The 13,982-nt window shown below is 47.8% G+C and overlaps 1 protein-coding gene across 1 annotated transcript in view; it reads right to left on the reverse strand.

Annotated features, from left to right (window-relative positions):
- Nucleotides 1–4,735: 4,735 nt before the first annotated feature.
- LOC113407631 (neuritin-like) overlaps nucleotides 4,736–13,982 on the reverse strand; it is a 13,454-nt gene continuing 4,207 nt past the window's right edge. The window contains exons 2-3 of the mRNA XM_026656754.1: nucleotides 13,051–13,198; nucleotides 4,736–4,961 (exon numbers count right to left, since the gene is read on the reverse strand). Coding sequence (XP_026512539.1) covers nucleotides 4,736–4,961; nucleotides 13,051–13,198 — 374 coding nt within the window. The remainder of the gene's footprint in view (nucleotides 4,962–13,050; nucleotides 13,199–13,982) is intronic.

Below are 13,982 nucleotides of genomic sequence, written 5' to 3' on the forward strand. Positions count from 1 at the left end.
CTAATAAATTTGTTAGTCTCTAAGGTGCCACAAGTACTCCTGTTCTTATGTAATCCTGGGTGTGAATTACCATTTCTTCCAGGAGGTGGCATTGTTTCCTCTCCTAGAAAGGAAGATAAGTGCCCAGATGCAGATTGGAACAGACAATGCTGTAGCCTTGGGTTGTCAAACTTTTTAGTGTAGATAATCTCTCTTCATATGTTATCTCCCAGCCACCTCCCTTCGCATTCAAAGTAGGATGAATTTCCCTGCTATACCCTCCAAATGTGATGACATCATAATACTGTACTTGCTTACAGGGAAAACTAATATAAGGACAATATGTAATAGCTAAAAATATATCTCCTATTGCAGTTTAGCAGCTGAAAATAAGAACTGCTAGCACTGTGACCATATCCTCTGAAGACCACCAGCAACTGCTGAACGGACCACACTTTGGGAACCTTTGCTGTAGCCTTATTAAACATCATCACTGTGGGCTCAACTGACCTGGCATATCTTCAGCACAATTCTGATCCCATTTGCAGGGGTTTCAGGGCTGAAGCATGTAACCAGAATGATCTGTTATGATTTCTTCCAGTGTACATTATCCCATACAGTTTGTGAAGAGCCTGCTGCATATATGTGACCCCAACTTCAGCAGTAATCTCATGAAACCATAGCTATTAGCTCAGATCTAGGCTGAATAAACTATCTTTCCACTCTTGCAATATTGGTAATTTGGGATATTCCACATCCAATTGAGCCTCTAGATGAAAGGCTGTTTGTGATATTCAACCTTAATGTCTCCTGTCTGTCAGTACTAGTGTGAGGGAAGGCCGAGTCCCATATGCAGAAAGAACTGCAGGGTCTTGTAGGTTTGATCAGTGGGTCAGTAACGTACTGCCAGGAGTCACTTCACAGTGGCTCTCAATCACATTTTTAAGGGTGGATCTTCCTGAGGAAAATATCAGAGCCTCCTTGATTAGAGTTAGATACCAGGGAGAAGCAATGGAGGGATGTAGTAGTCCCACTCATTAAAGAGGAAAGAGCTGCTGGCTACACATACATATTTGTGAGACCACCTGATCTAAGTGTTACTGTTATGTTTCCCATTCTCGTTCTTATTTGGAAACAGTACCACTTATCTCTCAATGGACTAGACCGGCGATTCTCAAATTGTGGGTTGGGATCCCATTTTAATAGGATTACCAGGGCCAGCGTTAGACTTGCTGGGGCCCGGAACTAAAGCTGAAGCCTGGGCCCCAGAAGCCAAAACTCGAGGGCTTCAGCCTAGGGCAGTGGGGCTTGGGCTCCTCCTTCCTCTCTTTCCCCTTCTCTCCCCTGTGTGTGTGATATAGTAATTTTTGTTGTTAGAAGGGGGTTGCAGTGCAATGAAGTTTGAGAACCGCTGGACTCTAGACCATGCTGCATTGGCATGAAATGCTGTAATGTGGGATTTGAAATATGTTTGTTGACAGGTCTGGATTCTTTGCCTCTGAGGACTTGAATTTATACCATATGTCAGTGCCTTTTGTAGGAAAATTCAGTGCCTACCTGTCCTTGGTTGAAGGGGGGCAGAGTCTTTTTAAACCAAAAATTGAGTTGGAAACGCTGAGACCCTCCACTCCCATGTCATAAAGCCTAATTTTCATTTGCACATAGTTGATGAATTCTCAGCAGTTCTTTGGCTTTGGAACTTTTACAGTTCTACACCAGAGCAATGGCAGATGGTCTATTTCTTAATGAACCTTTTCTTTAGTACATTGGAGCTGAGGGGTTTTGCTCCCAGGGAGATTTTCTCCAACACCTGCTCCCTTTCTGGGGGTTGCAGTAGTGTCAGCAAACTGGATATTTCCATCCAGGGTCTGTAAGGTTTGGCAGGAAATAGGCTTTGCAGAGAGTACTAATCATTAAGACATCATTCTGTCTTCTAGAACTGTTTAAAAGCTTGAAAGTTTAATAAAGGGGAAGATGCCGATCTGTTAAAGCAGCTAAGAAGAGGAAGCCTGTTAAGGCATTAGATAATTGTTTACTAGTCTAAACCATACTATTGCTTCCTTTAAAGCAGAATTAAATAGGTGTGGCCACAAAGCAGTCTCTGCCTTGGCCATTGGCAGTGTCCAGCTTTCCCCCACAGGAGAATGTGTAGGGAATGGGCAGGGACACTGATAGTGGGGAGAGGAGAGAATGGAATGAAGCCACAGCATATACTGCATTTTGTATCAGAGCAGAAAGTAGAACCAAGCTGAATATGGAGTTGAGACTAGTTAAATCTAAATCCTACAATGCTCCTTGTTAAGCGCTTCACCCACCAGGTACCATTGTGCCCAATGCCAGCGATGTTTGTCTCCCTGAAATCCGTATGCCACCCTTAAGAGAGTGTTATTAATGTCTTCCTCATCAGCAAAATCTCTGGATGCCCCATCTGGAAGTGAAGTTTAAATACTTGCTGCTCCTCCCCTGAGCTGTTTCAGATTTCTTGGGAGCTGCCACTTCATTAATTTTGTAGAGGCCTCCCTCCCTGCTGACAATGCGAGCAGGGTTGCTTAGCAGTGCTGTGGAGAGCAGGGTGGTAAATAGTAACTAGGGCAGCAGGCAGAGTGCAAGACGTTACACAGGAAGGAACTTGACTTGTCAAGGATGGCACTAATGGACCTCTTGTTTGCAGTGTCAGCAGAAAGGCCCAAAGATATTCCTTGCTGAAGGAGAAGCTTGCGTATGTGCCTGCAATATACTTGGCTAAATCCCAAGGGCTAGCAGTGCCTCACTTACTGGCCCACTAAAGTCATTGTTCACACTCTAAAGCATGTTCCCAGATTTGCGAACGTTGTTAGAACCTTTATACGTATTGTTTCTAATTCATACATGCTGGTTTGAACCAATCTGTGGGTGTGAGAGAGACTAACAGTAAACACAGGCTCCTCGGTTGGGATAACTAACAATTTCTTCCCTACTGTGGTAATGGGAATCCTCAGAGCTGTGCAACTCATCCATACTGTATGTTGCTAGATGCTGCTTCCCTCTATTCAAAATTGAATGAGTGCCCTGCTCGACGGTCATGAGTGTCATAATAAAAGTATATACAATTAATGCTACAGAGAAAGTGGAGCAGGAGCTTCTGTTCTCCCTGTCTCATAACACAAAAACAAGGGGACCTTTAATACCACTAAATGATGGAAAATTAAAAACTGATCAAAGGAAAGACCTTTTCACCCAGCGCATAATTAAACTGTGGAACTCGTTGCCACAGGAAGTTGATAAGACCAAGTAAATCGCAAGATTCAGAAAAAGATTGGAGTAATATCAATGACCAGAGGATCCTGAGTTGCTATACTTAAAGCTAACAAACACTTTGGAAAGGATATAAAACAATATACTCAGGCCTTAAACCAATCTCCAACTATTAGGGATCAGGAAGAGACGTTCAATGGGCACAGATTATCCCACATCTGCCAACTGCAGATGTCTTGTACCTTCCTCTGAAGTATTTGGTACTGGCCTGTCAAGGGATAGGTTACCGGACTAGATGGATCTTGGGTCTGATCCATTCTGGAAATTCCTGTTCTCTTTGAAGTGCTGTAATAGGTGTGAAAGAGCAGACCTGCACTGATGCACATTATTGTCTTAGACCCCCTTGCATGCCCTGGTAGGGCCTCTAGGGCCTAGGAGATAGTTCTTAGTGCCCTGGAATTGAAAGGGCACAGTTAAGTCACTGATTTCAACTGCCAGATAATACAGTTGAGTTTTTCAACATATCCTGAAATCACTTGCAAGAGTCTCTTGGTATTGCAAATATGTTTAATGGCAGTGTTGAAGCCGTGACATGAACAACTGTCTGGGCTGCACTGGAAGAGACAGGGAGTGACTGTGCTATAGACCAAGAAAGCAAGACAAATGATTTCCATTTTGACAGGTGTAGGTTATACAACAGACATTATTTGATATTTTTGAATTACACAGTCAGTCACAGTGCTGCTCACAGGTGTCTCCTGGGATACTTTTAAAGCAAAGGAGTTATTAGAAACCTCTAGCCCAACCCTCCCCCTTTCCCCATTATGTTTTTCCCTCTTGTTTCCTTATGAAAGGGATTTACACACAACGCAAGAGTCACTCAGGTAGCCAGGTACATCTCACAAGAAACAGACATGTCCGAGATTGTTCTGCAAGGGGAGGCTTCACCATCCCCAAAGGGGAGGATTCTACTAGCAACAGGACAAGGAATCCTTCCTGCCTTTGACAGGTTCAATACATTCTCCCTGCACTTCAAAAACACCACCAGTAATTGCTTCCTCCCGCCCATCACCACGGAAAAAAAGTGGAGCATTTGTCTGGCAGAAACAGGCAGCTGAATAAACAGATTCACTTCCAGTGACTATAGATAGAAAAGAATGCAAAAGAACCTAGTGTTTAGCACTAATCCTGAATTTCTCCCCAGTCCTTTGCCCTCAGGCTACAGCCTCCAGCACTCTGCACCGTCAGTGGGAGCTCTGGGTGCACTTGCAGCTGGATAATGTCAAGTTATAGCAAGTGCTGAGTTTATGATTAATCATGTAAGTTACTTAGAGACAGTGCAACCAAGGAGATGCTGCCGAGCTCTTCTGAGGCTCACAGACCTGGAATAATAAAATCAAGTGTTCATCCAGCATCATACCCAGTATTTCTCAAAGGTTTGGAAATACTACATTTCTGACCATAACTACACTGATGACACTGATAATACCTCTTCGTTCCAATACTTTCAGAGCTGCTCCATTTACAAATTAAGCCAAGTGACCATCAGAGAGAGGCTTAAGACAACAACATTTGAAACATTTGTCAAGCTGAAGCTCTGGGAGCTGTTGGGACTGCAGAGATCAAACAAGCTGCCTTGGAATTTGATTTTTCTAGATTCCTTTTTCAAAGTCTCCCAGATACTTGCTGCCTCCTTCTGGCACTCCCAAAGAGCAGTCATGGCGCACATGTGAAATTCATCCCAATACCTGTAGCCGAGGGAAGAATGGAGGCTGTTAGTTCATTTAAAATGCCACAGAGCAGAAAGATCCAAGACAAAACCTTTCTCCCCACTGGAAACTCTCAATTCAATTGGCCCCAACATTTACATTTGGTGCACTTATTTGGCACATGATGGCTATGTGTTCAGCATTGTATAATGCCTCACGATAGGGAGTCTTAGTCCTGAATTGCTTACAGTTTAAGGCCCCAATCCTGCAATGAGCTCCTCCCGTGAGAACTCCTTTACCTCCTTGAGTTCAGCTGGGTTCTGCACAGGCTTATGGCTCATCCTGCACTGAGAGGATGGCAAGATCAGAGCCTTAAAGAGAGGCAGAAGCCAGATGCACTGGGAAATCTAAGGGAGACTGACCCAGTGGTGGTTTTTGTTAGTGGAATCATAGGGTTAGAAGGGACCGCAAGGGTCATCTAGTCCAACCCTCTGCCAAAATGCAGGATTTGCTGGGTTTGAACCATCCAAGACAGATGGTTACCCAGTCTCTTTTGAAAACCTCCAATGAAGGAGCTTCCACAACCTCCTTAGGCAGTCTGTTCCAGTGTCCTACTGTTCTTACTGAGAGTTTAGTTTTCTACCTCCCTGCTCCGGCATCATTAATCCCCCTTTGTGGGTCTCACAGAGCTCATTTGCTAAAAACTAAACCCCCAAACTTGTTGAAGTGTTTCTACAATTCTTTTGAAAGCCAATTAAATCCATTGTTTTTCATAAACTGCTGTCCCCCTTCAGTGCTTGGAATTCCAACTCTGAGTCCCTGAAAGTGAAACAGATTAAGAGCAAATGTTTGACTGACTTCATTGCTCTTCTTTGTCCAGACTGAATGATGGGCTTGGGCACAATGTAATCACAGACTGGGAGTAAGGACACTGGCTCTTGAAAACTATTTCAGTTTTCTAATCCAGTGTCTATACAGAATGAAGGAAGAGTCTGTATTATTTTTTTATGTGCCTTGGTTTATTTGCTTGCTGTCATGCCTGAGTGGAAGGAGTTAAATCAAAGGAGGCTGTTAATGAGGTGTGAGGAAGAAACAGGAAATGAAACAATGACAAAAATAAGATATGCCAGAGAGAATACCAAGGGTCCTGGTCCTGGATAAAACTATGGAGAATTTATTGGAGAATGCCTCTGCCGGGCTCCAACTAGATGAACAAGGTTTCTTCTTCCTATGCCTGAACCTAGAATCAAAGGGGATTCTAAAGCCTTAAAGACCCTGGCCTAGGGAGGAAGGAGGGGTGAGCAGGCAGTAGTGGCTGGGGAGGAATCTCTGACAGGGAGAGACAGAGGATGTTCAGGGGCTGTCTGTCGCTTCCAGCGCTGGAGCAGGGAGGTCTGGGCTGAGTGAAACTTACCCAACACTGGCAAGGAAAGAAGGAAGGTTAGTTAAGACCCATATGGGTCTTTTGTTGTTTTACCCCTTCTCTCTGCGTACTGTGTGCCTTTGGTGAATGCATAATGCTGTTTTTGAGTCACTTTAATTGGCTGCTGTTACGGGCCTCTGGAGGAAAAGGGTTTACAAGGCCCTGATACAGCTGGCATGTCAACACTTTGGGAAACAGGGGCTCCCACCCAGAGATCCAGCCCAAGAGTGGTTGGACTGTGGGGTTCCACCCTTTGAGAGAAGTGCAGGAAGCCAAGCCTGTCATCTGAAGGATGCCCTCAAGAGGAACTGAAAGGGGTCCGAAGTGCATCTTGCCCTGTAACTGTGACAGTGTCATTTGTAGATAGGGTTGCCAACTGTCTAATCGCACAAACCCAAACACCCTTGCCCCACCCCCTGCCCGAAGGCCCCACCCCTGTTACATCCCTTCTGTGAGGCCCCGCCCCCTCTCACTCTAGCCCCCCTCCCTCCATCGCTTGCTCTCCCCCACCCTCACTCACTTTCACCGGGCTGGAGCAGGGGGTTGGGGTGCGGGCTCTGGACTGGGGAGTGGGGCCAAGAAGTTTGGAGTGTGGAAGGGGGCTCCGGGCTGAACCTGGGACAGGGGGTTAGGGTGTGGAAAGGGGTGCGGGCTCTGGGAGGGAGTTTCGGTGCAGGAGGGGGCTCAGGGCTGGGCCAGGGCATTGGGGTTTGGGAGGGGGTTCGGGGTGCAGGCTGTGGGAGGGAGTTTGGGTGCATGAGGGGGCTCAGGGCTGGGACAGGGGCTTGGGGTGTGGGAGGAGGTGCGGGATGTGGGCTATAGGTGGGAGTTTGGGTGCGGGAGGGGGCAGGGGGTTAGGGTGCGGGAGGGGGTTCGGGGTGCAGACTCCGGCCAGGTGGCACTTACCTCGGGTGGTTCCCAGAAGTGGTGGTATGTCTGGCAGCAGCTCCTAGACTCAGGGGTGGCTCTGTGCGGCGCTCGCTGCCCCTGCCTGCAGGCACCGTCCCCTGCCCGCAGTTCCCCGTTCACAGCCAATGGGAGCAGCGGAGTTGGTGCTTGGGGCGGGGGCAGCATGCAGAGACCCCCTGGCCGCGCCTCCGCCTAAGAGTCGCTGCCGGACATGCTGGCCGCTTCTGGGAGTGGCACGGAGCCAGGGCAGGTAGGGAGCCTGCCTTAGCCCTGCTGTGCCGCTGGACTTTTAGTTGTCTAAAATCTCCCGGATTGGCTTCAGTAGCCTCCGGGAGATCAAGCTCGATTCTGGGAGACTCCCGGCCAAACCTGGAGGGTTGGCAACCCTATTTGTAGAAGAGGTGAAGAGAATTTTTCATAACACATGGGGCCCAATTCTCAGTTATTCTTTATGCCTCTTGGACAACATAAAGGAGTAGGGGACTGCCCCCCCCGAGAAAACCCTCTGTGCAGAGAGCTTCCCTGGCCAGCACAGTGGATCTATACTGCCCTGCACCAAGTCACTGAAGGTAAATAGGTACATCTACAGTCTCTTAAGCTATTAGACTGACGGTGAATTCTCCTCTGTCATCTTACTAGGTTTGCTGGCCATATTCTTCATGGAGGGACACAGCTAGATGTCCCATCTCAATCTGGGAGATTGAGCAGACCATCTGGCTGGGGTCAACATCCCAAGCATGGGAAGACATCTTTTTACTTTTGTCCAAATCTTCCTTTCCTGGAGATGACACTATTTCTTCTTGAAGGATGGACATTGGTGCTTTCCTTTTTTAATAGAATTTATGTCAGAACACCAGCTGCATAGAGTTCATTAAATAAAGCCAGTGTGGCAGAATAAATGTCCTGAGATCATAATGAGAAACATTGGTGCCAACTAAGGTAAGGTCTTGTGTTCATTAGGGAGCTACACTCAGGACCCTGCAGCAGCTGAACTGGGAAACACAGCTTGGTCAGGTAGGGGTTAAAAATGATCTATCTCTTCAGGCAAAAGATTAAGTGGGGCAGAGGAAAGCGAATGTCAACTTTTAGTGGTGGTTCTACTTTCAGCTGGGTGATCATAATTCCCACAATGCTTCACTCTTCACAGCCTCCATCTGTTCAGCCAGACAGGCTATGATCAAATGACTTGTCAGCGTTGGACTCTGGGGAAATACTGCACAAGCAGAACTGAAAAACAAATGCTGCTGATTTCATACTAGACTGCCTTCCAAGGCATCAATTATTCTGATCTCCATATCTGTCACTGACCTGTGTATCTCACTCCTGGAGAGAACATGGCACAGGAGGGGCTTGAGAAAACCATCCTACATTAGCTGAATTGTAGATGGCATAGGGAGAGTTTAGGGTTAAAGGCCAATAACTGTCCAAGATATTCCTTGGCAGGAAAGGGGATCATTACTTTTTTCCTTCAATCACAATAGCCCCGGTTGTCTTGCAGGGTTGGCCATTCACCAGGACCTACACAAGAACCCCTGCTAGCATGGATTCCGGTGCTACGTAGCACCGTCTGCAGTTCCAGTGTTTTACTAATTTTCTGTATTTGTTTTCAGCCACTCTAGTGCCCTGTAGCTTCCTAGAAAATCAGGCTTTATTGCCAATTGGAGCAGAAATCAGTTGTTTCTTTAGAAATGAAATAAACTTTGTTTTTTAAAAACACTGAAAAGCTGTTTAGTAAAGCAGTCAAATACATTGTTCGCATTCACAAAAAGGGCAGTGGTATGATATGCTGTTCTGTGCTGCCAGGAAGAGATACATGCTACGATTCACAGTATGATACATGGACTCCTCTGAAAGCCCCTTTAAAGGAACCTGGCCATTTTCTACTGCTAGCGAAGATGTCATTTGTCTTCCGTTCCCAATTCAAACCAGAATCTCTGCCCAGCATTATCAGTCCAGGAGGCTTTTCATTCTAACCCCCTTCTAATCTTGCTGAAAGTTCTAATTTGTACATGGGATTTGCCATTATTTTTTTTTTTAATGGAAAATGTACAAAATTTTCTATTATCAAAATTAAATAGTTTGTTTAATGCCAGGCGGACCCAACACAAAACATTTTGTTTGTCGAAATGAATTGAAACATTTCATTGTGGGTCAGTTTGACGTTAATCTGTGTCTGTTTGAGTTGCAGTTCAGGTGCTTCATGCCCCTTTTCTTCTCTATGGGCTGGGCTCCCTGGCTGGACGAGATCTCCTATGATTAAAGCTGCGAGTCTGTCACGGAGGTCATGGAAGTCATGGATTCTGTGACTTGCCATGACTTCTGAGACTTCTGCAGCGGCTGGTGCTGGGCTCAGGGGCTGCCCGGCTGGTCAGCCCCTGGGCCAGCAGCAGCAGTTTGGGTGTGTGGAAGGGGGCTCAGGGCTGGGGCAGGGGATTGGGGTGCGGGGCGTTGCTTACCTGGCTCCCACCAGCATGTCCCTAGCTCCTAGGCCAAGGGGCCAGGGGGCTCCGCACGCTGCCCATGCCCACAGGCGCTGCCTCCTGAAGCTCTCATTGGCTGCAATTCCCGGCCAATGGGAGCTGTGCAGCCGGCACTTGTGGCGGAAGCAGCACATGGAGCCTCCCTGGCCGCCCCTCCCCCTAGGAGCTGCAAGGACATGCGCAATCAGGTAAGGAGCCTGCGAGCCCCGCCAACCCTCCCTCCCCCAGCACCAGCAGGGATCCTGTCCACCCCCCTACCCCAGCATGCACGGCACCCCCGGGATGCCCCCCCAGAGCACCATGGCCTCCCAGCCAAGTTTTAGTTCGGGGTATATAGTAAAAGTCATGGAGAGGTCACGGGCTGTGAATTTTTGTTTACTGCCCGTGACCTGTCCATGACTTTTACTAAAAATACCTGTGACTAAAACGTAGCCTCACCCATGATGCACCAATTCAGGACAAAAGCAAGTGTGAAATATTGGAATTTTCCATGGCCTGGAAATTCTGATTTGTGACCAGCTTTACTAGCTTGGGCCTGATGTTTCTCCTCCTCAGAGCTGGTCTACATTAGAAAAGATGCACTGGTTCAACTAGATTGATTTACAATCAGTCTAGTTAAACTGGTACAAACCTCCAATGGTGAGTGTGTGTCTACATTAAAGCTCTGCACTAGTTTAAGTAGACCAATTTAAAATTAATCGAGCTAAACCGGTGCAGCGCTACTACTGTGGGAAATGTGTGAATTTCAGATTTGGTTTGCACTACAGACCTGGGAAAGTTCATGTGTGCAATGATGAGGGGGAAGATCCATCAGAAAACAAGAGCACCTAGGTCAGGTTTACATTTCAGCATACACCTGGGAGTGGGGGCAGGGTTACTTCACACCTGGTGGCTGGGTCAGGTTATATTATTGTGTACAGGTGGGGAAGATCCCCTAGGAAAACAGAAAGGCAGCTTTTCCTCCAGGGCACCTACTCTCTGGAACTCCAATCTGTCCTCTGAACCAACCTAGTAAGGTAACAGAGTTTAACAAAAGTCTTTCCTCCTTTCTAATCCATTGGGAGGCCCAATGTTAGATTTCAGAACATTCCTATGAAGTGGTTAAAGCCAATAGAAACAGGCGCGCACAGCTCTCACTGACCAGCTGAAGAGGATGGGTTTTGTGGGGGAGCACTACTCACTCAATCCAGGGAGAAGTGGGGGAACTCCCCTCTACTTCTAGCCTAGAGGAAGCTCTGTTCACCCCACTCCACCCCCTGCACAGCCTCCCCACTTACTTCCACCTCCTGTTCCCTGTTTCTATGTCCTTTGTTACCTTGGTTATAAGGCAGCAGCCCTATCCCAGAAAAAGACCTTGCTGACACCACTGAGTTCACTAAACAGAGACCCCACCCCCTATGAAGCTGGAGATACATACATAATCGGCTCCTGGATTGCATTACTTCCTTTAGAGCTAGCTTAAATGATCCGTAACCCCAGTTGCTTAAATCTGATGCTGAGTTGCCTTGTGGCCTTGGCAATATCACCTCCCTCCTCTGTGCTTCAGGTACACCTTCTGTAAACTGGGGATAGTGACTCTTCTCTTCATGGGGAAATGGAGTGGGGTGTAAAGCTAAAAGCTCAGTGTTTGGGAAGCACTCAGATCAGGTGACAGGAAGAAGAAAGAAGCAATCTGTCCCCCTTTCTAAGCAATGCTCCCCTTTGCTCCACACAACAATAGTGAGGTTGACTTCTCTCCACCTGGGACAAATGGATCCTGCACTCGCTGTCAGGGATCCTGCAGAGTGCTGGCAGGAATCGCCACTGGTGCTGGAATTCTGTTGTGTTCTCCTTTCCAATCGCTTGGGCTGGTGGGCTTCTCAGCTCGGTCCTGGTAACTTTCTTCCCTGGCAAATGGTTGCCTGTTGCATCTCGTTCCTGTTCCCATGCAGGGCTAGGAATTCATTTCCGTTTTCAGCAGCCTCATCAATCCCACCGCTTGTCTCTTTCACTAACACCTAACCCTGAGGTGTAAGAGAAATGCCTTCATTCAGATCCTGCCTGTCATTTCCACCCCTCCCCCTTCCCGTTGATTCCTTATTAGTTCAGATGCTCTTACTCCTCTAATCTTCTCAGCCCTCCTCCTTGGGCTAGAAGGTTTACACCTCCCCAGTGCATCTGTCTTTCCCTTGATTGCTTTCTGCATCTCCTTATTCCCCCCTTGGCCTTTTCACTCCTGTGGATTCATTGCTGGGGATGCTCAGAACCCTCAGCCATCTTCATTTATCTCTGCCAACTTTTCATTTCCTCCCTGTGTCTCCCTTCCCTCACTTGCTTTAGCTCATTCCCTTTTAATCAGACCTTTCCCTGAACACGCTCTGTGGTGAACTCCAGCAGCTTTACTATTTTACCCCCTTCCTTGCTTTCCCCTTGGTCCTGATTAGGTTATCACCCCTGGTAACTGAATGGATCCTCCACCTTTTGAACTCGGCTGTGAAGCTCAGCTGCTCACTGAGGGGCCTGAAATTATTGGACTTTCACCAGGAATGAACTGGGCCCTGACCCTGCAGCAAGGACCCTTGAGTTCAGCTTGCTTTTAGGCTGCTGACACCTGATTAAATGCAGTTTGCAGTCTGGCTCCAACTGCTCTAGTGTGCTTAATCCTTGGCATGGTCTAGCCTGGCAGGATTTTCTTGACACCTTTTTTGCTATGTCTCATGCAGCCCTAAAGGCTAGAGCCATGCTTAGCGGAGGGAGTTCTCCATCTCCACCCACACTAGCTGGGTGCAAGAGTCGTCTTCTCCACCGATCTCCTGAGGACAGGAAAGCGTCGTTATCAGGGATTGGCAAGCAGTAGCCTCTGTCCCAGCTCCTGCCTGAGGTGGGAAGCAGGAAGGTGAGGAGAGCCTGGCTTATACTGAAAGAAATCTATTTTTGTCAGAGAAAGCAGCCAGAGGCAGGTGGGGGGCCTGGGAGGCTGAGTGGAAGAGGAGGTTAGAGCATGGTATCCCAGATGGGCGGATTACTTAAATCCTCAGGAACCCTACGCTGTCGCTAAAAATGCACAATAATAATAATACCCCAAATTACTCTGCATGGGTTGCATCCTCAGCTTTTATTGGGAGTCCTTGGAGGGTTTGCTGACTCCCGGCTCTGTGGTGCCCTACTGTCTCGGCCTGCATGAGACTGTGTGTCTGCCTGTGTGTGTGTGTGTGTGTGTGTGTGTGTGTGTGTGTGTGTGTTCTGCATCTCAGGAGGTTGGGGTGAGCACAGCAGTGTGTGCATTTGCCATGTGTTCGTAGGGAAGAAAGGCCAGAGCTGGGGGGTTGCTACTCACCCGCAAACAGTGTGCAGCCCCTGCACCTCATCCCTGTCGTCCTCCTCGTAGCTGGCCATGTTTTCCCCCAGTTTTAAGACGCAGTCAGAGAAGCCTTGGTAAATGTTTTCACATTTAGTTTCTGAAGCCAGCGACCTGACCAAATACCCTATAAACCAAAAAGGGGATTTATGTAACAGTGTAGCAACCCAGCTCTGAGTCAGCCCAGTAAGGTCACCTCCCAGAGGCTTCCCCACAACTTCTAGCATGGGCTGTGGGACAAGAGCCCATGTTCTCTGAAGGGCTACATACATGTAAACGCCTGCATAAACCGGAGGGCAAACTGGGCGAGCTTATGGCAGCTGTTTCATGGGCGCTGCCAGCTTGTGCTTCACAGTCTCAGCTTAAAACAAGCCTCTCGAGCCCTCATCACTGGAAAGAAACTTGTGTCAACACGTGAACCAAATGTAATCAATGCAGTGACATGTGCCCGGGTTTGCAAGCAGCCTGCAATAATTGCTCTGAAAAGGGGAACTGCTCATATTCATTGTGATGGGACTTTAGCAGTGAAGCCTAACAATGATGATTTAAATAGCAATGTCGTTAACTCTTTCTCCCTCTTTTTTTCTTTTTTTTCTAGCTGTGGTCAGCAGTGAATCATATTAGGAAGCTTGGCGTAAGCTACACCGCAACATGTCATTTTAGTGCTTTAGGTGGGCAGGGCTTGGTTTGTGTAGGGTTACCATATCTATTAAATAAAAAAAGAGGACCCTCCACGGGCCCTGGCCCCGCCCATTTCCCCACCCCAACTCTGCCCCTTCCCCGCCCTAACTCCGCCCCTCCTCCCTCCCACTCCCAGCCACGAGGAAAGGGCTGCCCGAGCGCTACCGGCTTCACGGTTTGCCGGGCAGCCCCCAGACCCTGTGCCCCTGGCCGGCGCTTGCCCAGCGCAG

The sequence above is a fragment of the Terrapene carolina genome, unplaced genomic scaffold, assembly GCF_002925995.2.
Source record: "Terrapene carolina triunguis isolate 2854851 unplaced genomic scaffold, T_m_triunguis-2.0 Scaffold233, whole genome shotgun sequence".
NCBI classification, from domain to species: Eukaryota; Metazoa; Chordata; order Testudines; family Emydidae; genus Terrapene; species Terrapene triunguis.